The following is a 26,802-nucleotide window of genomic DNA, read 5'->3' as shown; positions in this document are numbered from 1 at the left end:
TATGTTTATTTCGAGACATCGATTTTGATTATATATTATATGTGCTCTGCTTTTTATATAAGATTCGCATACATTGTGATACTATATTTTTTCCATAAATCCATATTTCGTCTAAAATACAATCATTGATTTTTTGCACTCCACAACAATGTTATATATCATTGAATTTACTTAGAGCTAGCATTTATCAAAACTAAATACATCTTTCAAAAATAGACAAAATTTCGTAGCCCTTCAGAATTAAACATTTCACATTTTATACATGCAACTAATTATGATATATATAATTACTATATTACTATAGTCATAATAAACATACAGACATATGTGCGTGTGTGTATACACACACTATAATTATAGTTACACCATAAATATAATTACTATTAATATAAATTAAAATAAAGTGATAGTATTACATAATAAAATCGTTATCAAAGTATTTCATCATTTATTTGATCTGGAAATTGATATATACTTCTTATCAATAATCATATATTTACATAAAAAAACATATACATATATACATATACATATACACATATATATGTATATATATATATAGACATACATACACACACACACACACACACACACACACACACACACACACACACACACACACACACACACACACACACACACACACAATGCTTTACATTACTCATGATGATTAATATGGTTTTTACACATAATTGATTTCTATACATATATCCATCAAAAGTAGATGGTATTTTATCTTCTACATTAAGTCTGCTAAAAGCAGTGACAGTGTGAAGAAGTGATGTGAGTTGAATGGAGCTAAGAAAATATACTATAAATTTCATACTGTGTAACAAATCACATACTATGTGTGACAAAACGCATAAATGTGCATACAAAATAGAAAACTGAAAATCTGTATAAAATCTGTAAAAGTATCCATACTCTATTAATGACATTTGTATGTGTTGATATTTTAGTTTTTAATGAATATAATATCAACAAAAATATATACTGTGAATGCAGTACAGGATTGTTACAGGCAATTGATACAGAATAGAATCATTTATATTTATCCTACAATTTAGAAAATAACATTTCCGCTATTTCAATTGCACTGCATAATATAACAATAGTTTATTTCTTTTTTACACTCTTTACTTTCACTATGTTCTTTGCAGTCTTTCCTTTAGTTATGATGGATTTCCCCTTCATTTTAACATCACTCTTGGACACCTTTTTCATTTTTACGCTTTTAACGCCAATTTTGTTGTCTTTTGTTTTAACTTTGGTAGTAAATGGTATGGTGACACCGGGTCTCATGCAATTAGACCCGGTTGGTTTATACTAGGCCGTTACTTTAACTTTTTTCTTTCGTTTTTTCTTCTTTTTGTCATGAAGAAGTTCCTGTTTTTTCGCTATACAAAATCGACAGTACCAATCCTCATCATCAGCTGGTGGAACCTGCATTCCAACGCATACCCTGCAATTTCAAAATATTTTTAATTTTGTGTGTGTGTGTGTGTGTGTGTTACATTATATATTTTTACTAATATATTAAAAATACATTTGAATCTTATTATTCAAATAAATTTTCTTAAATTATTTATCTATTGAAAAACTTTTATATACAGGATGTCCCAGACCACCCCTTTTAAAATGAAAATAAATGGCTTTTATCAAAAATCGCGAACAATTTTTAAGTAAATCGGGTACGCTCTATCAAATGGTGATATTTTCAACTTTTGATTCCGACCGGAAATACGCCATCCGAATCAGAAGTTGAATTTTTTTAGGGGAACATGGTACTTTTTATTACAGATTCGAATTGTACGTGAAAAAATAAGAAACTTTTGTATCAAACGTTTTTTCTGAAAGTGTCTCTGTCAATCTTAAAATTGACCTTGAAAGTAACTGTGATAAAATAACAGAGGCATTTCTTATTTTTTCACGTACAATTCGAATCTGTAATAAAAGGTACCACGTTCCCTTAAAAAAATTCAACTTTCGATTCGGATGACGTATTTCCGGTCAGAATCAAAAGTTGAAAATATTACCATTTGATAGAGCGTATCCGATTTACTTAAAAATTGTTCACGATTTTTGATAAAAGCCATTTATTTTCATTTTAAAAGGGGTGTACGAGTGGTCTGGGACACCCTGTATATGTTATCTTTCTCTCTCCCTTTTTTTCTCTTTTTCTATTCCCCCCCTCTCTCTTTACTTTTTTCTAAGAAAAAGAATAAAGTTTCCAAATATAAGCTTAATGGTTTTATCTTTAATTGAAATATACGCATATAATCCAACCAGTTATTTACCAATGATACCATGCGTCACAATCATCACAGCCGATCATTGGGGAGCCATCATCCTGGTTGCCGCATGCAGGGCATATCCATACTTGACGACCACCTCGATCCTGTAACACTCATCTCAAGATAAACAGAACAGAACTTTACGAGTTTTTGTCTAACCCAACCCATCTTTTTCATGAATTTATTCTAGAGACTTGCTCTAGAATAGAAAATTGTTCAAATACATTCGCCAACATTGGATTGATTATTCAAATATATATTTTGATAAAATATGTTAAAATTCCATAATAATGTACTCGTTTTGACTTTGTAGGGAAATGTAATCAATGGGCTTTATATCAATGTATGTATTTTGTTAAATTGTCTATAAATAATTGTCTCATTCATTAAAAAAATATATTTAATATAATAATAAGATATTATATAATGTCTTAAAATACATTTCCATACTATTTCAAAATTTCTTGAGTCTTAAATAATATGGGGACTGATGTACTTCAATGAAATGATTTACAATGGCACATGAGGAGATGAACTTGTCTCTTCTTTCTTTAATATTCAACATGCATATGTATATATTCTTTAAATCATATTCTAGCTTTTTATGTGTAAAACAATCCTATTTAAAATAGTTAACAAGAAAGAGATATTTCAATATTTATTTTTGCATTATATTATATCATATGATGTTGCATCATGTTGAGCGTATTATAAAGTATGAAAATTAATTGTTCATAGCTTCGGCGAACAGAAAATGCCTTGCAACATTCTTTGAAAGGGGTATAAAGCGTACTCACCACAGTAGTGGCTGGTGTTGTAGGCAACATGTTCCTGCCATTTTCTTTGTCTTCTTTAGCATCGTCCTTTTTAGTAATTGGATCTGCTTTCACCTCTGTACCGTTAAAACCGTCAGTTATATTCCTAACGGGTCTTTCATGCTAAATTCTTTTATGGAACGTGCAAAACTCATGCAACGGTTTAATTTTATACTTTCTGCTGTTTTTATTAATATCTCTAATAAGCTATGTATCGGTAAATCGTATATATATATATATATGTTAAAACGTCCCTTATTTATACATGATAAAAAAAATTCTACATTTTTCCACCTGACTTCTTATAAAGTTTACAATTGGTATAAAAATCACACAAAAAAATGACATAAAAAAATTTCAGTCTTCTAGATTAATTCCATCCCGACAAGGCTTTGATAAAAAATAAAACGTAATTAAAAAAAAAACATCAAAATGGAATTTTTCAAATCCGGTAGGTATAATGTTTTATAATTCCAAATTATGTATACATTTATAATATATCTGATATAATAATAATAAGGCGAGAAAAATTTGAAACATTACGTTTTAAAAATCAAAAATGCTAAAAATAACTAATAAAGTTATACAATAAGAAGTACAGAAGTAGTAAGGTTAAATTATAATGAGATAAATGATTATTTTAAATTATTATTCTAAATAATAATAATTTAAAATATCTAAATTAAAGTAAAAAATATATACCCTTTAATGAATCAGAAATATAAATTTAATTTCTAAAATTAATAATATTGCGTTTTAAAGTATCCTTTTTGAAGTTCGAATAGAAACGTCTGTATTCTTGCACACAATGCAGAAAAACTTTCTGTTGTTCTGCATTTCTTATAACACGTTTGTTATAATCCTCAATCAACTTTATTATCCTTTCGGCAATATAATTTACTATTTTTAGGATTTTATAATTTTTTCCATTTAGATAACATTCGTATCTTATGTTATTAGGTCTTAAGTCAAAAAGTCAAATTCAAAGTATTGTTTTTAGATCATGAAAACAACATTTTAAACATTTTAAGTTATGTGAAATGAACATATAGTTTTTCTTAAAAATGAAGTAATCAACTAAATGAACTGGTATTTGTAAAAAGCAATTAGATTAGTTAATTGTTGCTAAGAATCCAATGCGAATAAATAGTAAATTTAAAACTGAGAAACTGAAACATATTTCAAAAGGTCAATATTTTTCAGTAGAATCATGAAACACTTTTTAGGATAAATAATATCATTTTGGAGTGATTTTATAACAAGTTTTTTTTTTGTTTTAATCAGTATGGTGCCATTAAAAAACGTTAAAGCTATATCTTTGTATCTTCGAATAAATACCAAAGATGACTGCATAATTTTTTTATTGCCTTTGAAATATCTGAATTGATATTTTCGTAGAATTTTAAGCTTTTTATGGTAAAACTTTAGAAAAAGCCACCAGGGTCGAATCGTCTTGGCCTTGACATATGTTGTCAAGGTCACTGTCCTGAGTAACATTCAAAAGATTTTAGCCGTCGCTCGTTGTTTATTAAAAAGTTATTAACAAAAGAATTTTCAGTAATTATATGCAATATGCGACTATACGAATTCCTAAGCAATATTGATTTGACTTCTAAGAAGGTCAAGGTTATTTTAACTTTCTATGCAAAGCGCCACCTCACACCACCCCTTGAGTCAGTGCGAAACGAGGTCTATTATTGTATGGTTCCACATGGGTTTGCAACTTTTTATGCGAAGCGAGATCCACCCCACACCATCCCTGAGTCAGCGCGAAACGAGGTTTATGGTTCCTCGCTTTGCATGGAAAGTTACAAACCCATGTAAAACCATACAATAATAGATCTCGTTTCGCGCTGACTCAGAGGTGGTATGGGATGGACCTCGCTTTACATAGAAAGTTAAAATAACCTTGACCTTCTTAGAAGTCAAATCAACATTGCTTGGGAATTCGTATAGTCGCATGTTGTATATACGCTTTTGTTAATAATTTTTTAATAAACAACGAGCGACGGCTAAAATCATTTGAATGTTACTCAGGACAGTGACCTTGACAACATATGTCAAGGTCAAGACGATTCGATCCTGGTGTCTTTTTCGAAAGTTTTACCATATTTTGTTGTATGATGCAGCAACAAATTTATCAAAAGTTATATTTTACAAATTTTCATATTATACTATTAACATGACATTAGGTTTCTTTTAAATAAATTTTGATTTTTCTTTTCATATATTTTTTATATTTCTATTTCATTCAATAAATATGAGTGCGATCTGATCAGTCAGGGACTCAACGTTGATGAATTTCATGATATACTTAAAGTTGTTATAAAGTTTATGTACATCAATCTATCTGGATAAAACATAAGTTTTACAAATAACAACTTATAATTAATTTTTTTACTTTTATAGAATAATTTTTAATTGAGAAATTATGAAAATAATGAAAATAAAATGGGAAATTATGAAAATAAATTTAATAATAATATCTTTTATTATACTTAAACAGTCTATTTTGAAAATATTAATGTTTGTTGACACGGATTAAAAATAAACAAAAAAATAAAAAAAAGAACTTATTTTTATCCATTTTATAGGAACCTTTTTAAAAAGTGACAGTAGAAAAGTTTCAAAATCAGTAAATAAGGGACACCCTAATATATATATCTGATAAAATAAAGAAATAAAATCTTTCTTATCATTATATTTTAAGTAAAATTCTTATAATAAAATTTAAAAATAAAAAATATACCCAAAAATGATATTAGTTAATTATTTACTTTCTAATTAATAAAAAATGCATGCTCTTATAACTACTAATTGATTAGACAAACGGTAAATTCAGAGATAGCATACAAATCCTAATAGTATTTTATAAATATTTGAGAGAGAAGAATATATACGTATGCACTAAAGCAACTACACTTGCTAAATAGAAAAGAGAAATTAATGTAAATTGTGTATATGTGTGTGTGTGCGTGTGAGACCTGGGCACGTATTATTAATTATTAATATATACATATAACGTAGATATATTATAAAAAAGTTACTTCCTTTTTGTAACAATGTAGAAAAATATTAAAGATAAACTATACGTTATTAATTATTAAACTATATATATCATTAATAATAACTAATTAATTAATATATTATATATTGTTAATGCTACAGAGAACATAAAAGCTATATAGAACTTATATATTGATGTGCCAAATAAGTGGCGTAAAAATATGATGTGACAATTTAGTTATACATACATTATCCTTTACATACATATATTTATAGTAATATCTCTATAAACTCTGCATTTTTCTTTTATAATATAAATAAATATTTGTTTATTAAATTAATTAGAATATTTGTTATTTATTAATATAATAATAATCGTTTAAATTTGTAATAATAAGAAGAGACAAGTATAATTTATTATATGTTGTATATGAGCGCCATATTTTAAAATGTGTTAATGTAATAAATAAATGTGATAAAATGACGAGAGGACCAATGTTTTCTTATTCTTAAAATGTATATATATGTTTATATAAATTAGTTTTCTAATTCAATATTACTAATTCAATAAAGAACTGTTTATATTTGCGAAGAAGAAATATTTATTTGCAAATGAAGAAATGCTTACATTTGCACATGTGATGAAGCAATTAACTCTATAAATAGCAAACTCAAAAGATTTGGCGTGCCGTTCAGAAAAGATTTATATATATTTAAAATATCCCAAAATATAACAAATCGAATAAAACAAATAAAAGGAGCCCATTCCTGCTTAAAAAGCATAATGGAAATGATATAATTTTGTTTTTTAAATCAATGAATATGACAGTAATATTTTTATCTGTAAGTAATGAGAATTCATTTCAAAAGAATTAAAATGAGTGAGAGAGTAACGGAAAGAGAGGAGAGAGCGGAGTGAGAGAGAAGAAAGGGGAGGAAGAGAGGCAGGAAGCGAGAGAAAAGAATAGAGGTAAAGAAAGAGGAGAGGAGCAAGGGAGAAGGGAGGAAAAGATAGAGGGAAAGGAAAAAGAAGAGAGAGGAAGAAAGAAGGTGGGAGAGGGGGAGGGGAAAGGAAAGGGAGGTAGGAAGAGAGAGAAAGGAGGAGGAGGGAGGGAAGGAGAAGGGGGATACGTTTTTAAATATAGATAATGAAAATTTTGTTTCACATATTTATTTATTATATTCTATTTTTATTTTTTAAGAGAAAAAATATCTCAAAGTAGAATACTTCAGAAATGCTAAATGTAATATGGTAAAATCACAATATAACACATCTAAAATTAATAAAGATAGTAAATTTTCTTATTGAAAAAAATGTGAAATTTTACTAGATGTGCATTTACAAGCATTTTTTAGTTATAAAAATATTAAAATATCTAATAATAAACTTCCTCCCCTGAAAATGTTACTAATAGTCAAGAATTAACTTTTTAAAGTAGAACGCATTAATATCACATTTCTTATTTATTATCAGATAATATAGCACATTCCTAAATTCACCCAATATCATTAGAATCTTTTCAAGAGAGTGTGTTTTTTGACATTAAATATATTATATAATATTTTATATTATAAAATATTTTCATTCAAAATAGATATCAATTTTACAATGTTGCATAAATCCTTCCTAAGAGTTTTTTGGAAATCATAAAAATAATATTGAAAATTACTACTCTTCTATTTTATAAGGTATCCTTCTAATTACAAAAATTTATTATAATCTGATAAAAAAACTGTAATTATTATTTTAATTTTTACTTGCTATATTTTACTTGCTAAAATGCAGATTTAGCATTTCTGAGCTGTTTTATTTTAAGATGTTTTCTTATGATTTTAGAAATATTTTATTTGAAATTATAAGAATAAATAAATAAAAATAAATAAATAATTGAAAATGTGTGTTATTACTACTCATATTATATAGTGTTTGATAAAGATTGGACCAACGTTTGTGAAAAGGTAGAGCGCAGTAAACTGAGCAGAAAATTCCTTTATCATTTTGTAATTTTCGCAATAATTATTAAAATATTAATTAAAAAGCTGGTGACTGAGCGCATGTTTCACAGCTAGATCATGAGATGTGCGCTCTAGATGTGCTAGCGACGAATGTTGCACGGCAACGAAAAGACAAGAGTGGAACAACGCAAATTTAAGGCCAAATTTTTCATTGACATGTGAAAACGCTCGCCGCTGGCACATCTGGAATACACATCTCATTGTCAGTTAATCTAATCGTATGAAACATGCACTTATTTGCCAGATGCTTTTGATTATTATTTCAATAATTATTACGAAAATTGCAAAAAGAATTTTTCTGTTTAGTTTATTATGATCTACCCCTTTACAAGCGTCTAATTTTTATCAAACATCCTACATATTATCATTAAAGAAGACTGAGTTGATATTTTTAAATGAATACAAAAATACTGTCATTATTTTCAGTGATTCTAAAAAAAATTATTACTCGTGTATTATACAAGGGATTTCAGACCACCCGTGTCACACACACACACACCCATTTAAAAACTAGGAAAATAGTTATTTTGAAATAGAAAAAAATATCTATTCTTTTATATATATATATATATATATATATATATATATATATATATATATATATATATATATATATATATAAACAAATCGTCATGCTCTATCAAATGTGATATTTTTAACTTCTGATTCCGGCCAGAAATGAGTGATTAAAACTGGAAATAATTTTTTTTTTAATGAAACTATTTTGTTTATATAAATTGATTCTTTACAATATTCCATATATATATTTAAAAAGTAATAAGAATAGCCAAAAATTGAATAGTTTATGAGATATTTTATATTTTAAGAGTTGACATATATATAATTTTATATAAACTATAAAATATCTTGTAAATATTTATTTTTCGATTATCTTACCTCAATCCTTTTATGCATAGACTAATGAGAGGAATCAATTGGTAAGGAAACACATTATTGTTTAAGAAAAATATGTAGTTGCTCGTTGTAAATTCATATTTTTTCTTAAGAATAATTATGTGTTTTCTTTATACTAATTTCTTAAATAAATTCTTATACTAATTGATTCCTCTCATTATATTGCGTATAAAAATATTGAGGTAAAATAATCGAAAAATAAATATTTTATGGGGCATTTTAAAGTTTATGTAAAATTATACATATGTCTATTTAAAATGTAAAATATCTCGTAAACTATTCAATTTTTTAAACTATTCTTATTACTTTTTATATGAAATATTGGAAAGAATCAATTTGTATAGACAAATTAGAGTAGTTTAAAAAAAAAAATTATTTCCAGTTTTAATCGCCCATTTCCTGCCAGAGCCGGAAGTTGAAAATATCACATTCGATAGAGCATAACCGATTTATATAAAATAGATATTTTTTTTATTTCAAAACAACTACTTCCCTAGTTTTTAAATGGATGACATGGGTGGCTGGGATACCCTGTATGTATATAAAAAAAAAACAACATAAAATCTAAATTATATATATATATATATATATATATATATATATATATATATATACAGGGTGGCCCATTTTAATCCATCCAGTCGAATATCTCGAAAACCAAGCCCGGGAGAGAAAAATGTTTCAGACAAAAGTTGTATGGTTTCGAGGGGGCCATAAGATGGTACCATTGGTTTGACCTTGAAGAGTCATTTGAAGGTCACGTGAAGGTCACTTCAATTTTTTTAAATGGAACACCCTATATATTTTTGCACATTCTTGTAGCTCATCTCGAGAGCTTTCCAAAACACTATAATTAAGTACCTTTTCGTTAAGTACTTTTTGAGTTATGAGGCTTGAAATAATTTCTTAATTTTACATAAACCGTAAAATATCTTGTAAAATATTCATTTTTCGATTATCTTACCTTAATACTTTTATGTACAAAATAATGAGAGGAATCAATTGGTGTAAAGAAAACACATAGTTGTTTTTAAGAAAAAATATGGAATTGTTAATTGCAAATTACATATTTTTTCTTAAAAACAACTATGTGTTTTCTTTACACCAATTGATTCCTCTCATTATTTTGTACGTAAAAGTATTAAGGTAAGATAATCGAAAAATGAATATTTTACAAGATATTTTACGGTTTATGTAAAATTAAGAAATTATTTCAAGCCTCATAACTCAAAAAGTACTTAACAAAAAGGTACTTAATTATAGTGTTTTGGAAAGCCCTCGAGATAAGCTACAAGAATGTGCAAAAATATATAGGGTGTTCCGTTTAAAAAAATTGAAGTGACCTTCACGTGACCTTCAAATGACTCTTCAAGGTCAAACCAATGATACCATCTTATGGCCCCCTCGAAACCATACAACTTTTGTCTGAAACATTTTTCTCTCCCGGGCTTGGTTTTCGAGATATTCGACTGGATGAATTAAAATGGGCCACCCTGTATATACAGGGTGACCCATTTTAACTTAGGCAGCCAAATAACTCGAAAAATAAGCAAGATAGAGAAAAATGTTTTAGACAAAAGTTGTATGGTTTCGAGGGGGCCATAAGATGGTATCATTGGTTTGACCTTGAAGAGTCATTTGAAGGTCACGTGAAGGTCACTTCAATTTTTTTAAATGGAACATCCTATATATTTTTGTACATTCTTGTAGCTCATCTCGAGAGCTTTCCAAAACACTATAATTAAGTACATTTTCGTTAAGTACTTTTTGAGTTATGAGGCTTGAAATAATTTCTTAATTTTACATAAACCGTAAAATATCTTGTAAAATATTCATTTTTCGATTACCTTACCTTAATAGTTTTATGTACAAAATAATGAGAGGAATCAATTGGTGTAAAGAAAACACATAGTTGTTTCGAAGAAAAAATATGTAATTTGCAATTAACAATTCCATATTTTTTCTTAAAAACAACTATGTGTTTTCTTTACACCAATTGATTCCTCTCATTATTTTGTACATAAAAGTATTAAGGTAAGATAATCGAAAAATGAATATTTTACAAGATATTTTACGGTTTATGTAAAATTAAGAAATTATTTCAAGCATCATAACTCAAAAAGTACTTAACGGAAAGGTACTTAATTATAGTGTTTTGGAAAGCTCTCGAAATAAGCTACAAGAATGTACAAAAATATATAGGGTATTCCATTTAAAAAAATTGAAGTGACCTTCACGTGACCTTCAAATGACTCTTCAAGGTCCAACCAATGATACCATCTTATGGCCCCCTCGAAACCATACAACTTTTGTCTAAAACATTTTTCTCTATCTTGCTTATTTTTCGAGTTATTTGGCTGCCTAAGTTAAAATGGGTCACCCTGTATACAGGGTGTCCCAGGTATCTTCCGTCCAAAAAAAAAGGCAGATTCTCTGGCCAATTTAAAAACGATTTTTCCTCAGCGAAAATGTCGCGGCACTAATAGTTTTCGAGTTATAAACGATTGAAAATAAAGGGTTTTTCGCAAACTAAGGCTTATGGGAATAAAATATTAATAAAGTTCTAATTCTATTAATAGAATTCACATTCTTTAGTTAATTTTAGGTAGAGTTTACTTTAATAGAATTTTAATTTAAGGCTTAGTTAGAAAGATACATGATGACAAAAATTGGGAATATGCAAGAAATAATGATCTCCCTCGACATTTTCGCTGAGGAAAAATCGTTTTTAAATTGGCCAGAGAATCTGCCTTTAAAATATCAAGTGGTAGTTTCGGGACACCCTGTATATATATAAAACAGGGATGGGAGTTACTTTTTAAAAGTAACTAGTTACCGTCACTCGTTACTGAGTAAAAAAAGTAACTCGTTATTAGTTACTTATTTTTAAAAGTAATTAGTTACCGTTACCGTTACTTCAAAAGTAACGATTCGTTACTTTTCCCGTTATTTTTAATGCTGAAACAAAACTAAAACTAAATAAAAAATTTACTTTGGTAATATTTTTTATTAAAATATTAATAAAAGCAGTCCATTTTTTATTTTAAATTTAAAACTATAAAAAATTTAAAGGGATATAGATAAAGGGCTTAACATGTAATTTCACATATAAATAAAAAAAATTTTTAATTCCATTAAATTTATAAATCAGCTAAATTTACACTTTTTTTATGCTCTCGCGCGATATTACGTCAAACTTAAAAGCTGGCCAATCACATCCATTCCTCAGAAGAATGGAATAACTGTGAATGATGTCATTAATCGCTCTCAGAGCAATAAATTTCATTCGAAGTATTATTCGAATTTATTATATGAATGTCGATGACTAAAAATTGAATATGACGGAAATACGATGTCATAAGTATTTTCAAAATATGAAAAGTAATGATAAAAGTAGTTGTTAAATTCGTTATCGTTACTAAAAAAATGTAACCACGTTATCGTTACAGTTACAGAAAAAAAATGTAACGCCGTTACCAGTCCGTTATCAAAAAAAAGTAATTATAACAGTAACAGCGTTACAAGTAACGCGTTACTTCCCAACCCTGATATAAAATATAAATTATATCTCTATATATTCTGTAAAAAATTGTATTAGTTCTGTTAATTGTATTTTTAATTATATTAATTATATTTTCTGATCAATTCAAAAACAATTTTTTCTTAGTAAAAATATCGAGCCATCAATAATTTCGTTACAAAAAAAAATAATAAAAAAAGAAGTTTTCGAAATGTTAAAATATGAAAAAAAAAAGTTTTTTCACGAACTCCCCTTCTACTTTTTGTGAATTTAGTAAATTTCAAATAAAAATTATTTTATATAATTTTTATATACATAATATAAATTTTAATTTGAGGTGTGATTACAAAGTTATGTAATGAAAAAAAAATTGATAACTTGAAAAAATTATAATGTTCCTCGCCATATTCGCTAAAGAAAAATTGATCTTAATTGATCAGTGGATATATCCTCTCAACCCGTTGTCATTTGGTTACTATGAATGTTTTCTATTTAGCGACATAAATCTTTTTGCAACATCCAGTGAATAACAAAAATAGAATGATGATGCTTGTGTGATACTTATATCGTTAAATGGAAAGCATCGTATTAAAAGGATTCAAAGGTTTAGTTTCCCTCTTCCCTCCCCGCTCTACACGCAAGCACACATATGCCAGGATATCCGGTAATTACCGCAACATTTTTCGTGTGTAGATAGAGGATTTTAAACTGAGTAGAAAAATTCTCTACTATTTTGTGATTTTCACAATAATAAAAAATTAATTAAAAAAGATCAATTAATTTGCACGAGTACTAACATGCAGTCAGAAAATGCAACTCATTGTAATCAGAATACGCCATCCAAGGTTAAATCAATGATACCTTCTTATGTCCCCCTCCAAACCATACAACATTTGTTTGAAACATTTTTTTCGCATCTATCATAGTTTTCGAGAAATTTTAATGCATTATTTAAAATGGAACACCCTGTGTGTGTGTGTGTGTGTGTGTCTGTGTGTCTGTCTGTGTCTGTGTGTCAGTCTGTGTCTGTGTGTCTGTCTATGTCTGTGTGTGTCTGTCTATGGCTGTGTGTGTCTGTCTATGGCTGTGTGTGTCTGTCTATGTCTGTGTGTGTCTGTCTGTGTATGTGTATGTGTGTGTGTGTGTGTGTGTGTGTGTGTGTGTGTGTGTGTGTGTGTGTGTGTGTGTGTGTGTGTGTGTGTGTGTGTGTGTGTACAGGGTGTCCCATTTTAAAAGTTCCACCCTCATAACTTTTCAGGATCAACGTTTGAAGGAAAACGACTCCGATAAAAGTTGTAGGGAACAAAGGGGGCTATCTAATAGTGATCTTGGATTCGACATTAAAGGCCATTTTTAAGGTCATTTAAAGGTCAACTTCCGTTTTTTAAATGAGAAGCCCTATTTTTTATTACTTATTCTTGTAGCTTATCTCGAGAGCTTTCCAAAACTATAATAAAGTATTTCTTCATTCAGTACTTTTCGAGTTATGAGGCTTGAAATAATTTCTTAATTTTATATAAACCATAAAAAATATCTAAATAAAATATTCATTTTTCGATTATCTTACCTTAATACTTTTATGTACAAAATAATGAGAGGAATCAATTGGTGTAAAGAAAAAACATAGTTGTTTTTAAGAAAAAATATGTAATTTGCAATTAACAATTCCATATTTTTTCTTAAAAACAACTATGTTTTTTCTTTACACCAATTGATTCCTCTCATTATTTTGTACATAAAAGTATTAAGGTAAGATAATCGAAAAATGAATATTTTACTAGATATTTTATGGTTTATGTAAAATTAAGAAATGATTTCAAGCCTCATAACTCGGAAAGTACTTAATGAAAACTAACTTAATTATAGTGTTTTGGAAAGCTCTCGAGATAAGCTACAAGAATATGCAAAAGCATATAGGGTGTCCCATTTAAAAAGTTGGAGGTGACCTTCACATAACCTTGACAACGCTATTCGAGGTCATAATAATGTTGCTGTGTAATGCGCCACATAAAACCCTATAACTTTTGTATGAAACATTTTTTTTTAAAATGCGTATTTTTCGAAATATTAAGGGGTTTCCACACTTTTGGTAAACCCTGTATATGTACAATGTTTCGAAATTCATGATTCTATAGCAAGTTTTCAAACAATTTTTTATTCCAAGCAATGGTTTTTGAGATATAATATTTTAAAGTTGGCTCATTTTACATTTCTTCACAATTACCAGTTCATGAATCGCAAATGCATAAATTTAGTAACTCGTATACGATTCATAAACAATTATTTAAACATATTCTATGATTGACCAGTTTTAACTTTTACAATATTTGAAAAACTATTGAAATAAAAAAAAATTACAAATATTTTAATTATTTAATTTTTCAAGAGTGCTTTTGTTATATCTTAAATCATAAATTTTTAAACACTCTGTACATAAGAGTACATGTGTATATATATTTCTGCTTAAAATGAATTCAGCATCATAAAATATGTATGTAAAATAAATAATATCATATCTAACTTTATTTTTTAAATTAATTATTAAGTCTTTTCTGAAAAGCTCTTTGTAAATGTTATAAATTTTACAGGGTAGAAAAGTAAAAATGAAATGATAAGACAAATATTTAAGACTCAATTTGTGTAAGAATAAAGAAATATTTAAGACTCAAGATCGATATAGAGAGAAAAATAGAAATACGAGCATTAACGTTAAAAAATTGATTAAAAAATAACAATTGCAACGTAAAATACACAATAAATCTAAATATATGTATAAGAAAGAATGTGTACTACATTTATAGTTTATACAATATAGTAATATATCAAAAGCGTGGCTTAAGAAAAAAAGGGATATAACACCATCACCACAGATTCTAAAATGCATAGATAGCATAAAATAAAATAAGTAGGAATTTTTGGATAGGTTCGTATTTGAAGCAATGTCGATGGGTTGGATTCCTCTTTCTAGAATAAAATGAATCATCAAAAATGAAAATCTCTGATGTAATTTAAAGCAAAATCCCCCCAAATTGATTGACATTATAATAATGTTATAAATCGAATTGATTTATAAGATTTTACTGTATAAATTTAATGTTAATCGGTTCTTTCCAATTAAAATTTATTTGCACAAGTTTATTATATGTGCGCATGTACGCGCGCGCGACGCGCTCATACACATACTGCTTCTAGTAATTATTAATTTATTTAAATATATATAAAAATTTAATATATTATAAAAATTCCTAATATATTAGAATCATATTACTTAAATTCGGAAAATAATGTAGATTTCTTATGCGATTTTAGTTCCGACAGAAATACATATCTTTGTTTGACACTGAATAGCGCTTTGAAATTAAGAATCTGCATGAACTTCTAAATTCTAGATATTATTTCCTGCATAAGTAATTTATGTATTTAACTTATTTACCATTTCTTTTTTTGTCCACAAAATACTATTTATAATGTTACCATTCTAGGATTTTTTATGATGCAAATTTAAATGATCCCCATTATTGTAAATATGACAAAATGGATACTTACAAAATAATATGGTGGTTGTTGTGGCGATATTAGAGGTTTCAGGACTTTAGGAGGATTGTCAAATTGAGATGAAGGTATTGGCTCACTTTGAGATAAACTTTGGAAATTAGATTTCTTTGCTCGAGGAATTGATGCAAGTGGCACACTAGTAAGATTGGCAGAGAAAGAGTCTGTAGGAAGAGCAGGACTTCCATCTAATATTCCCTCCTCTGTTTTCTTACTTGTTGACTTCTGCTTTGGCGGTCGTGTTACCAATGCCGATATTTTCGCCAATTCTGGACTAGGTTCCCGCTTGACCTCTTCGTCAGGTTTTTTCACAAGTGGTTTAATAGTTCTGCACAAAACAAATAAGTAATCAATGGTTGTATGTCGGGAAAACTAAATTATAAAATATTTTTTTCTCACATAAATTGCTAAAATATGATTAATGGCTTACATTTTCTTCATAGGAGCATTATCTGGTGTTGCTGGTCTAGGAGAAGCTGTACCTAATTTTAATGTTATTTTTGGTACAGCTTCTGGATTTTTATCCTCCCTCTGTAATATATACATAATAAATTGTTTATTGTTATTTAATTTTATTATCATTAGTTAAAAGCTAATAAAGTACCATATTTTTTTTATTTAAATCTTTCTCCTTTTTTTTGTCTTTTTTCTCCTTCTTTTCTTTAAGTTTTTCTATTTTCTCGCGTTTCTCAGCCTTTTCCTTCTTCTCCTTCACTTTCTCGCTTTTATCCTTATGTTTCTCTTTTTTATCTTTCTTTTTCTTTAACTTATCTTTCTTTTCTTTCTTGTGTTCTTTAGACTTCTAAAAATTTTATAAAAAAGAATATAAGTATATAAAAATAATTAAACACACAAAAGTTATCAAATTAGTTGATTAGGATAAAACTATAATATAATATATATTATATAATAGAGAAATATAAGTGATACTATGGATAAGTATATACTATGGAAATATAAGTATATACTATGCATGCACATATACAAATTACTTTTTCGAAATATTTTTCTAAAAAATGATAAAATACAGCCAAAATATTTGGATATCTCGGATATAATCTCGTACCGAATTTACCATATCATTCTTCTCTGTTTTTTCAGTTTTAGAATTTTTCGATGATGATGTTTGCGTAACGGGTACTGGTGTAACAAGCGTGATTGGTGCGACAGGTGCAGACACTGTAGGCGGTGAAGCGCCTACAGGCGGTACCTTCTCAGGTATTTTAATGAAAGGCAATTCTTTATTTGGCTTAAACATTTTCGTAAGTTTATTATCCACCTTCTCTTTGTCCGCTTTTTCATTCTCGCCTTGAATCGATGAAGATGTTAATTCGACTGGACAGGGAATCAGTGGTTTTTCACGTTCTACCGGTTTAATTTTCGGCAATGCAAAATCCTCAGGCTTTATGGATGGATTGAGAAAACGCGGTGGTAATGGTAAATTGGGCATTGCCGGATGAGGACCTGGCCCACCTCGGCCTAATGGCAATGAGAATCGCGTGAACATTGGATGAGGTATTAAACCAGGTGCTGAAGGAAAAGTAGGGAAAAATGGGAACGGAAGTGTAGGTGGAAGAGTAGGTGGCTCTCTATGTAACGGCGGCTCAGGTGCCTGCGGTGTTTTTGGTCGATCCAGTATGTCCAGTTCTGCTGCATCATTCAGAAGTTTTGTCTGAAAAATGGTGGTCACCAGCAAGATACATTAATGTTAAAATTTAGAAGTATGTAAATAAAAATATGGCACACAATCAAATTATTGCTAGATACAAAATCAATTTCACATTAATTAAAGAGGCTGAAGTATATACACATATATGTAAGGTAATCCTACCTTCTTTGGGCTGACACATTGTTTTGGACTCTTCAATTTAGATTCTTTCTTCTTGCCGCTTTTCTCTTTTTTCTTTCGTTTTTGCTCTGATACAGTGGGTACATTCAATTCAGGAGTTTTCGGCGTACTAGGCGTACCTGGCGGTGAAATGTCGGCATCGTCAAATATATAAACATCCGATTCTGAACTCTGTACGTCTGCCAAATCGGCGTCTGGTTGCACATCCGGCGTATGCGGTGTCCTCTTCTCTTCGTGTCCTCCTTTCGTGTCCGCGTCGTTACGATGCGCATGCTTCTCCATATTGTCGACATCTATTATCAACTCTGGCGAGTTTTCGCGCGAATTGAGAATATCTTTATACTTATGCGGTTCCGAAATTTCCTTGTCCTTGTCTTTTTCCTCGCGCGGTTTCGATATTTTTTTAAAGATGTTTAGTTTCTGTTTATCTGGTTCTGACGGTAATTTATCGATAGTGTCTTCCTTCTTCTCGGCAATAGGAGAATCGTCTATCGGATCTAACATCTTCTCGCTCTTAACTTTCGGTTGCACGGCTTTCGATGGTTTCGAACTACCAACAACTCCTGATTTCGGTGACGTAATTTTCGGTGTAGATGGCCTGCTGGTCGTAAGCTCTTGTAGCATAGTGGATTGTACTTTGCCACCACCTGGCTTTAATGGCTTCAATTTGGCTAACTCCTTCATGCCAACCAATTTTTTTATCTTACTTTCATCCATTTTATCCGGCTTAAACAATTCTTTCGCACCTTTTTTCTTCTTGTTCTCTTTGTCGAGTTTACGATTCTCTGGACCTTTCTTAACAATCTTCTTCGGTTTCTTTTCGCACTTCAATTCAGGTGGTACCATCGGATAAGAACTCGGTTGTGGCGAATCCGATCGCACTTGATGCGGTGTTCTTGCTTCAGGTAGCTTTCCTTCTCGCGCAGGTGATAAAAAACCGGAAGTAGTCATCATAACACTACTTATTTCACGTAATGGTCTACCTTCCTCTAAAATTTTTGCCCGCTTCGCCATGGAGCTTTCGAAAGATACCGGATCACCGGGCCGTTTGAAAACTACTTGTGGTGACATTCTATGAGGTGAGGTATTATTCGAATTACTTGATGATGTCGCACTGCTAGATGTGAGCTCTGCTGTACCATTCATTAAACTTTCATTTTTTTCTGGTATATATTCCTCTGTAATTTATTATACAATATAAATATAAATTAATGTAATTATGTTATCACACAGGATGTCTACTCAAATCTTGTAAAAATTTTTTTTTAAATAATCTTCCAGATGTTTGTTCAAAATTCCAGATAAAAAGAATATTTTAAAGATTTTTTTTTAGTACAACTTGTTTAAAGTAAATTTTTTTATTGCATACATCTTTTAATGTTTTTTAATCGTATGAAGAAAAAACAAAGGCTCTTAAGTTTCAAGTGTTAAATTTATAAATGTATTATAAATGTATAAAAATGAATAATTTTCATAGGATAAACATTTTTTACATGAATATTTTCACTTTTTTTATCATCAAAAACTACAATAAAATATATATACTTCAATATTCTAAGATAATGAGATATTGATATTGCATAAAGATAATATATATTTATAATATATTTTAAATGCATAATTTATATACTTGGGTTGCTAGTTGTTTATAAGATAGCAAAATTATTGGAAATTTTTAAAAAAAAATTCCTTGAGAATTTTCTGATTTTTATAGGTAAAAAGTAAAAAAATTCCTGAGAATTCCAGGTTTTCCATGTATTTTCAGAAAGTAGACATCCTATTAAAAAGAATTTCACTCAATTTAGAAAATATAATTTATTATCGTACCTTCAGTATCTGGATACATAGCTGGCAAATGTTCATGTATATGCACTGATCTAGTGACAACTTCACGACTGCCTGGTTTTAAAAAATTTAAATGATTTTCACGCTGAACTGGATATTGTGGTATCTGTATAGGACAAGGAACGGAATCTACATTCTTGACATATTCAACTAATTCCTGTATATCAATATTCATATGTTGAAATGTTAATCCTAAATCATCAAGATTTGGCTCTGTCCTTCCCACTGCAAAGTAAATATATCACAAATCCAAATTATCTATATATATAAACATTAATTATTAACCATGACAAATATAAAAAATAAATAACTTACTCAAAATGTTTAATATTAACAAAATCTCAAGAATGTGAAAAATATACAAATCTTATTTAATATATTTTCATTTACTAAATTGTTTAAAAGAAGTAAAAAAGACTTTAATAATACAAAAAAGCAAGAATTACCAGTTAATAAAACAACTACTTACAAACTTCTGCATATTGATGTGTTAGCCTTGAAACACGTAGCATATATTCTTGCATAAGATCTACCATAAATTCTAATGGTGTAGAATTAATAGAGTGCCACCCTATCATCTGACAGATCTGAGCAACAACTATTTTTAAAATATTTCGACTGTATTCACCTGACATCTTTTTCCTGCAATTATTAAAATATATCTGAATATTTTGATACAATATTCTCTTTTAAAATAATACATTATTTGGTAATCTTTCTTAATATGCCAATTATATATACGGTAACAAATATATAAGATAAAAGAAAAACTGAAACATTATATACATAATATTTTATTTGAATAAAATCTCATATACCTCCATATATATCTCATATACATGCAATACACAAACAAAAGAAATATATTTATTACCGTTTCCAGAATTACATGCTATGCAAGAGAAAATACACTGTTTTATACTGTTACCATGTATCAATATTTTTATACAAGAGTTTGATTATATAAATTGTAGATCAACCAAAGGAGGTTAACAATGCCAAGTACTTATTTTACAGGATCGAAAAAAAAAAAATTAAAACACGATTAAGTAGCGGTGACCCACCTGGATGGCTATACCTTTGCATATACAGCGAAAAAATATCTTTCAATCTTCGGATCAAATTTCACATTATTATTACAATCTCATTGTTAATGCGATCTCACTTAATGCTTAGGCATTATGCAAGGAATTAAGTTTTTTTCCTTTAATAGATCAAATTGTAACGATGCAACGCAAATTTTACAGTTGGCATGCCGCCATGTCTTCTTTGAGTTTCCCTTTGTAAATAAAGGTCGGCAGGAGAGATTGTGGAGACCTCCTGCGGAGAGGGCAGAGGGAATTATAAAGTGTGCGTTCGAAAACAGGATGCCTATTACGGTTCTTGAAGCGAGGTGAAAATTACAAAAGTGAACAGATTTACTAGATTTCGACAAATGAAATTGTAGATACTCTAGTAAATTTCCTCACTTTTGTTATTTTCACCATGGACCTAAAAAGATATGGCTGGAGTCTAGAGCCGGGGCGGTGTGAAATTTGCGGTAAGGGGGGTGCATAGCTCTGTCTCTTTCCAAAAGCAACCTTCGGGTGTTTCCGTCGCATATCCGATAATTCCCGAAAGGTTATATATCCCATATTAGCTAAGGCTGATGGCAGAGAACTAGACGTGAGCTCTTACGTCTGTCGTAGTCGTGGACGTAAAGTAAGACAGAGAAAAACCGTATGTCGTAAAGACCATTGTGAATGCGGAAAGTGCATCATGAACGAGGTAAGTAATATTAATATATAAATATATTGAAATACATATTTCTGAATATTTTATTTATAAGTAAATATACTAAAAAAGAATAAAATAAAAATAACTTTATTTAAAATGATTTGTCTTCATTTCGTTTATCGAAAAAGTAATTGTCAAAATAGTAATTGTTATTTTAGGTTAATTAATATTTTTCTTTGCTATTTCAAAATACATTGATGGAAAAAATTTTCTTAACAAAATTTCTTAATTAATTTTCTTAACAAATTTTCTTTCTATTTTTTAAAATTTGTATCTAATTTTTAATTTGTTTCTTCAACAGAAAATTTATCTTTTTGACAACCGCTACTAAGAGTAATATAAAAAAATGTCTGATCATTTAAATTACTGCAATACTATTGCTGATTTGCCTGATGAAATCAGTACAGATGACTGGGATAATGGTTGTGAATCTGCATCTATTGATATTAACGAAAAGAGTGGCGATGAGCTTCTCATTGAATTATATAGAGAACGTCCATTTTTATATGATAAGAATAATACCAGTTTTAAGGATTGTTTGATGAAGCAAAATGCTTGGGATGAAATATCCAAAATAATGACTGAAACTAATGGTGAAAAATAAATTTGAAAATTTATATAATAAATCATATAATTACAAAATAATGTTAATACACACACACATATATATATTAATTTTTTAATCTTATACTTTCTGTTTAGGTGACATGTACACTCCTTCATATTGCCAAAAAAGATGCATCTCCTTAAGAGACCAATACAGTAGAGAGAAAAGGAAAGCTGAAATTGAATGTAAAAGTGGAAGTGTTGCGGCTAACTTCTTTTACCACTTCTCTTACAGTAGATTCCCCAATTCGAAATGCCAAAGCTATGAAACATGGTAGGTCACCTGTCGCAAGATATCTAAAAAAATATAATAATTATAATACACTTATATTAACTATCTAGATATTTAGGCATGAAATATGTACTTCAATAAATACCTTAAAGTTATTAAAAGTCGTAACTCTGGAATTAAAGCACGAGAACTTTGTTTTACCAAGTATGGATTTATCATATGTAATAATTGCTGAAAATGTACCAACGTCATTCTGGTGTAGCGATAAAATAATTCAGAATCGTTTTTTATTTCTTGAAATAAATTGTTATAATCTCCATATTGAAGTCTCTTGTCATTGATCGGACTCACAAGCCATCGCCTATTTAACCACCTGATTTGCCTTTTTTTATGTATCAATAGAAAACACAAGTTTATCCAGTACATCACCAAAATAAAAAATTCCTTCTTTTTCATTTTCATTAAAAAGTGCTGTTATATATAAATGTATACTGAAAAAAATAATATATAAAATTTGTTAATAATTTACTTATTTTATTGATAATAAATAAATCATAATTAATTCATAATATGATGTACATCATATTTTTAAAGATATTATTAGATTTTAAAATATTTTTCTCAATGTGCAATATATTTTGAAAAAATAAAGGAAAATACTGGTTAACCTAAAAATAGTTACTATTTCGACTATTTAGTAAAATAAAATGAAGACAATAAATCATTATCTTTGTTTTTATATTGTCTGTATTATTTTTAATTTATTTTAGTATATTTATTTATAAATAAAATATTCAGAAATATGTATTTCAGTATATTTATATATTAATATTACTTACCTCGTTCATGATGCACTTTCCGCATTCACAATGGTCTTTACGACATACGGTTTTTCTCTGTCTTACTTTACGTCCACGACTACGACAGACGTAAGAGCTCACGTCTGGTTCTCTGCCATCAGCCTAACTTTCGAATAAAAATACATGTATTCATCATTCGCAGGATTCATCTGCGCAATAATCTGGTAATGGTTTTCTGCGCAGACGCTCGACGTTCAGACGCTCCCATGTAAAGGCACCTTTACATTTGTCGTACGACAAATTTTTTAAGCACATTGATTGGCTGCGGGATAATAATTTTTTGAATCTTTAGAAACTTTCTATCCCGCAGCCAAACAATATGCTTAAAAAATTTGTCGTACGACAAATGTAATATTAGCCTTATGACATACATCCTTCGATAAAAGCCAAAAACAGTGAACTCTATACTATACTGGAATGTGCACTGCCGTAGGAGAAAACGGGACGAGCGAGAGGGAAAAGTGGAACAATACGTGTCCTTTTCTATCGTCGTACTCTTCGAGCTGAAAACATTGGTACATATTTTGAATCCTCTTTTAACGATAAAAGTGCCTCTAAAAGTGGCTTATAAGCCTTTTGATTGGCTATGAGCCACTTTTAGAGGCACTTTTATCGATAAAAGAGGATTCAGAATATGGGCCATTGACTACGTTCAGTGCATATGTGTTGAGTTGAGTGATGATCAGTGTTGAAAGAGGTATACATGTGCGTACATGTATGAAGTAACGAAGCTAACGAAGATCATGTTTGTAACGAAGATCATATAAAATGATCGACCAATCAAAATTTACTAGACGGAGACAGAAATCGTTCCAAAGCAACCTGTCCTTTTCTTTCGATGTCCCGAGCGCTAACAAAGGCAGTGCACATTCCAGTATAGTATAGAGTTCACTGGCCAAAAACCATATTTGATAATTTCTAGGGAAATTTCCGCAGAATATTTTACAGCCAATGACGTATATAACTAGACCAAGCATTCTCAGAGAGGGGTGAAGCCGGAAATTGGCAGTTTAAGACAGAGTGAGAACGTTGAACGGCATCTATGCTTTCCTTTTCTATCATACAAGAAGCAAATGGCCGTCCCAAAGCTGTCAAGAGCTATATATAAGGTGGTACAGAAATAAAAATGGAATCGAAATTTTCATTTATCTTGATACCACGGTCTTACATACAGGTCTGGAAACTCAGGCCTTTTTTAGTGGTGGGGGAGGTCTCACTTAGTGTGTCCGTTTTTTGACTAGAAGTCGCAATACGAGCGAGAAAGACAGAGATAGACGGCAGTAGTCGTTCTCTCTCTAACATACGTCTAAAATGCGACTTCTAGATCGCAGCGAACCTAGCAGGCAAGCCGTGAACTTCCGAAAAACGGACACACTAAGTAAGACCTCCCCCACCACCGGAGTTTCCAGACCTGTATGTAAGACCGTGCTTGATACATTATTGATATTAATACTATTTTGTGCAGTATACACATGATCATAATACAAATATTGTTATATTTATCGATGCCACAAATACAGCAAACAGCCATTTTGTTCTTTTTTTAATGCAATATTTGTAATATTTTTTTCAAAAAATTTATATATGTATATATATTTTTACGTGTATTTTTACCAATTTTACTCATATACTGTTTCGCATGTCCAGTTTGCGTTTGTGTCATATCACGCCATATTGCTTTTGACAGTCTATAGAATAGAAAGAGAAAGCATAGAGATCATTCAACGTTCTCTCTCTGTTTTAAACTGTCAATATCCGGCTCATAGACCTTACAGATATGGACTGGCAATACGTATCAGACTGTGTCCGGAGGAGGTTAGAGAGAGAAACATACTTTTTGGTACTTCTCTTTCTACAAGTGTCCGTACAAGTGTCCGGACACTTGTAGAAAGAGAAGTACTAAAAAGTATGTTTCTCTCTCTAACCTCCTCCGGACACTGCTTCTCTACAGAAACTATAGGCAATTGCCAGTCCATATCTGTAAGGTCTATGATCCGGCTTCACTCCACAGACATTTATACTATATACTAGACCGCTAACTTGCGTCAAATACATGTCCACGAAATTTATGTACTAAATTCTCACGCATGCGTAACGTTGGTGGACAGCAGTCACGTTTGTGATTGGTTGATGTTATGCACAATGTACATAAGTATGTAATTTGTGTATAAACTTACAGTTGAATATAAGTTATTTTTAAATAATATATAATGTTCTTCGTTTTTAATTAAAATTTATTATAGCCTTTAAAGATAAAATATATCAAAATATATTTAAAAGGTATATGATATAATTAAAATCAAGATTATATATAGAAAAATATAATAGAAGATAAAATATATATAGAAAAATATATATAGAAGATTAAAAATATATGTATATAACATTTATATATATATATATATATATATATATATATATATATATATTTATATTTATTTTATTACAAAATTAAAAGTTTATAATGTAAAAAGTACAAGTTTTAAGGTAAAAACTTAAATATTAGCTGGCTACACAGACTTCTATATATACACTAGACTGCTAACATCTGTATAAAATGACTCGAAAAAGTGATGCGAGGTGCAAATGGTGGTGGGGATGGCAGCCATATTTCGTGTGGGCAAATTATACTGGGTATTCAGCAGTAAGAGAGAAGGAGATCGAACTCCATGAAACAAAAGTGGTCCCGAAAAGTGGCACCTAATTGAGAGGGAATCCGCTGAAAAGAATAGTTTCTTATGGTTGGACGCCATTTGCAATTATTAACCTTATTCGGCCAGTTCGACTTTATCTCAATTGTTTACCTGTGGCTTTATGCATTTTTCATGATAAAAATGGCATGTTGGATACGCGGATGCACCACCAAAGGAGGAAAGAAAGATTCTTCAAGGAAGAAAAGCCTTTTTACAGCTTGCACGGAAAAAATATTTAATAATTGGTGTGATAATGGAATTGCTGCAAGAGGCATCAATGAGTTCAGCAAAAAAAGTCGCATCTGTGAATTACATTTTCAGAAAGATAACATTCTTCGAGAAGATATTTTTCATATGGCAGATGGTGCAACTATTGACGCAATGACACTGACACTGACACTGCTGTAGGCTGCGTTCCAAAATTCACTGCCAGTACTGAAAATCTATAGTTTACGTGACGTACACTATAGATTTTCAGTACTGGCAGTGAATTTTGGAACACAGCCTTAAGGTGAAAGCACATAAAATTGCAGGAGCACATAACCATAAGCATAAGAAAATTGATTGGTTCATTTTCTTATGCATATATTTGTGGACCAATCAATTTCTTTATGCTTATGGTTATGCGCCTATGCAATTTTATGTGCTTTCACCTTTAGTCGGGCTGGCCGGGTAAGGTTAATAATTGCAAATGGCGTCCATCCATGAGAAACTATTCTTTTCAGCGGACTCCCTCTCAATTAGGTGCCACAAATCGGGACCATTTTCTCTACTCGCGCGCTATCAAGTTCGATCTCCTTCTCTCTTACTTCAGTTCGTATTG

The 26,802-nt window shown here is 29.7% G+C and overlaps 2 protein-coding genes and 1 long non-coding RNA gene across 11 annotated transcripts; 1 reads left to right on the top strand and 2 right to left on the bottom strand.

Annotated features, from left to right (window-relative positions):
* Window positions 1-1,029: 1,029 nt before the first annotated feature.
* Taf3 (TBP-associated factor 3) lies at window positions 1,030-21,107 on the bottom strand. Of its 8 annotated transcripts, none has more exons than XM_083087957.1 (11): window positions 20,891-21,106; window positions 20,282-20,454; window positions 19,795-20,037; window positions 17,950-19,145; window positions 17,185-17,790; window positions 16,723-16,920; window positions 16,549-16,649; window positions 16,334-16,446; window positions 3,092-3,186; window positions 2,298-2,398; window positions 1,030-1,462 (listed from the first exon to the last, which is right to left on the bottom strand). In XM_083087957.1, the coding sequence occupies exons 1-11, from the start codon at window positions 20,896-20,898 to the stop codon at window positions 1,327-1,329; spliced, it is 2,970 nt and encodes a 989-aa protein (XP_082944083.1). In that variant the 5' UTR covers window positions 20,899-21,106; the 3' UTR covers window positions 1,030-1,326. The 8 variants fall into 8 exon arrangements, with proteins under 8 accessions (XP_082944083.1, XP_082944079.1, XP_082944080.1 ...); XM_083087960.1 differs by having other exon boundaries at window positions 1,322-1,462; window positions 2,298-2,411; window positions 20,891-21,107; XM_083087953.1 differs by lacking the exon at window positions 3,092-3,186 and having other exon boundaries at window positions 16,113-16,446.
* Window positions 21,108-21,438: 331 nt separating this feature from the next.
* On the top strand, window positions 21,439-22,745 carry LOC145965431 (uncharacterized). Of its 2 annotated transcripts, XM_083088970.1 has the most exons (4): window positions 21,439-21,579; window positions 21,890-22,181; window positions 22,291-22,468; window positions 22,537-22,745. In XM_083088970.1, coding segments are annotated over exons 2-4 (426 nt in total). In that variant the 5' UTR covers window positions 21,439-21,579; window positions 21,890-21,934; the 3' UTR covers window positions 22,538-22,745. The 2 variants fall into 2 exon arrangements, with proteins under 2 accessions (XP_082945096.1, XP_082945095.1); XM_083088969.1 differs by having other exon boundaries at window positions 22,291-22,745.
* Window positions 22,183-23,684, bottom strand: LOC145965432 (uncharacterized). The gene is made up of 4 exons (XR_014436710.1): window positions 23,658-23,684; window positions 23,266-23,388; window positions 22,572-22,917; window positions 22,183-22,491 (listed from the first exon to the last, which is right to left on the bottom strand). It is a non-coding gene; the product is annotated as an uncharacterized LOC145965432 (long non-coding RNA).
* Between the last annotated feature and the right edge of the window lie 3,118 nt (window positions 23,685-26,802).

The sequence above is a fragment of the Camponotus vicinus genome, unplaced genomic scaffold (assembly GCF_025532165.1).
Source record: "Camponotus vicinus isolate PSW18456_S1 unplaced genomic scaffold, iyCamVici1.0 SCAF_14, whole genome shotgun sequence".
NCBI lineage: Eukaryota > Metazoa > Arthropoda > Insecta > Hymenoptera > Formicidae > Camponotus > Camponotus vicinus.
The sequence above is the reverse complement of the archived record's forward strand: the minus strand, read 5'-3'. Positions and strand labels throughout refer to the sequence as shown.

What these genes read in the sequence shown, in the direction of transcription:
- Taf3 (XM_083087953.1), bottom strand. An exon ending in AACAACCACCATATTATTTT is followed by an intron (nt 2,399 to 16,112) that starts GTAAGTATCCAT and finishes TGAGTGTTACAG; the next exon opens with GATCGAGGTGGTCGTCAAGT. An exon ending in TGTGACGCATGGTATCATTG is followed by an intron (nt 1,463 to 2,297) that starts GTAAATAACTGG and finishes TTGAAATTGCAG; the next exon opens with GGTATGCGTTGGAATGCAGG.
- LOC145965431 (XM_083088969.1), top strand. Translation starts at nt 21,935, where the DNA reads ATGTCTGATCATTTAAATTACTGCAATACTATTGCTGATTTGCCTGAT. An exon ending in AATAATGACTGAAACTAATG is followed by an intron (nt 22,182 to 22,290) that starts GTGAAAAATAAA and finishes CTTTCTGTTTAG; the next exon opens with GTGACATGTACACTCCTTCA.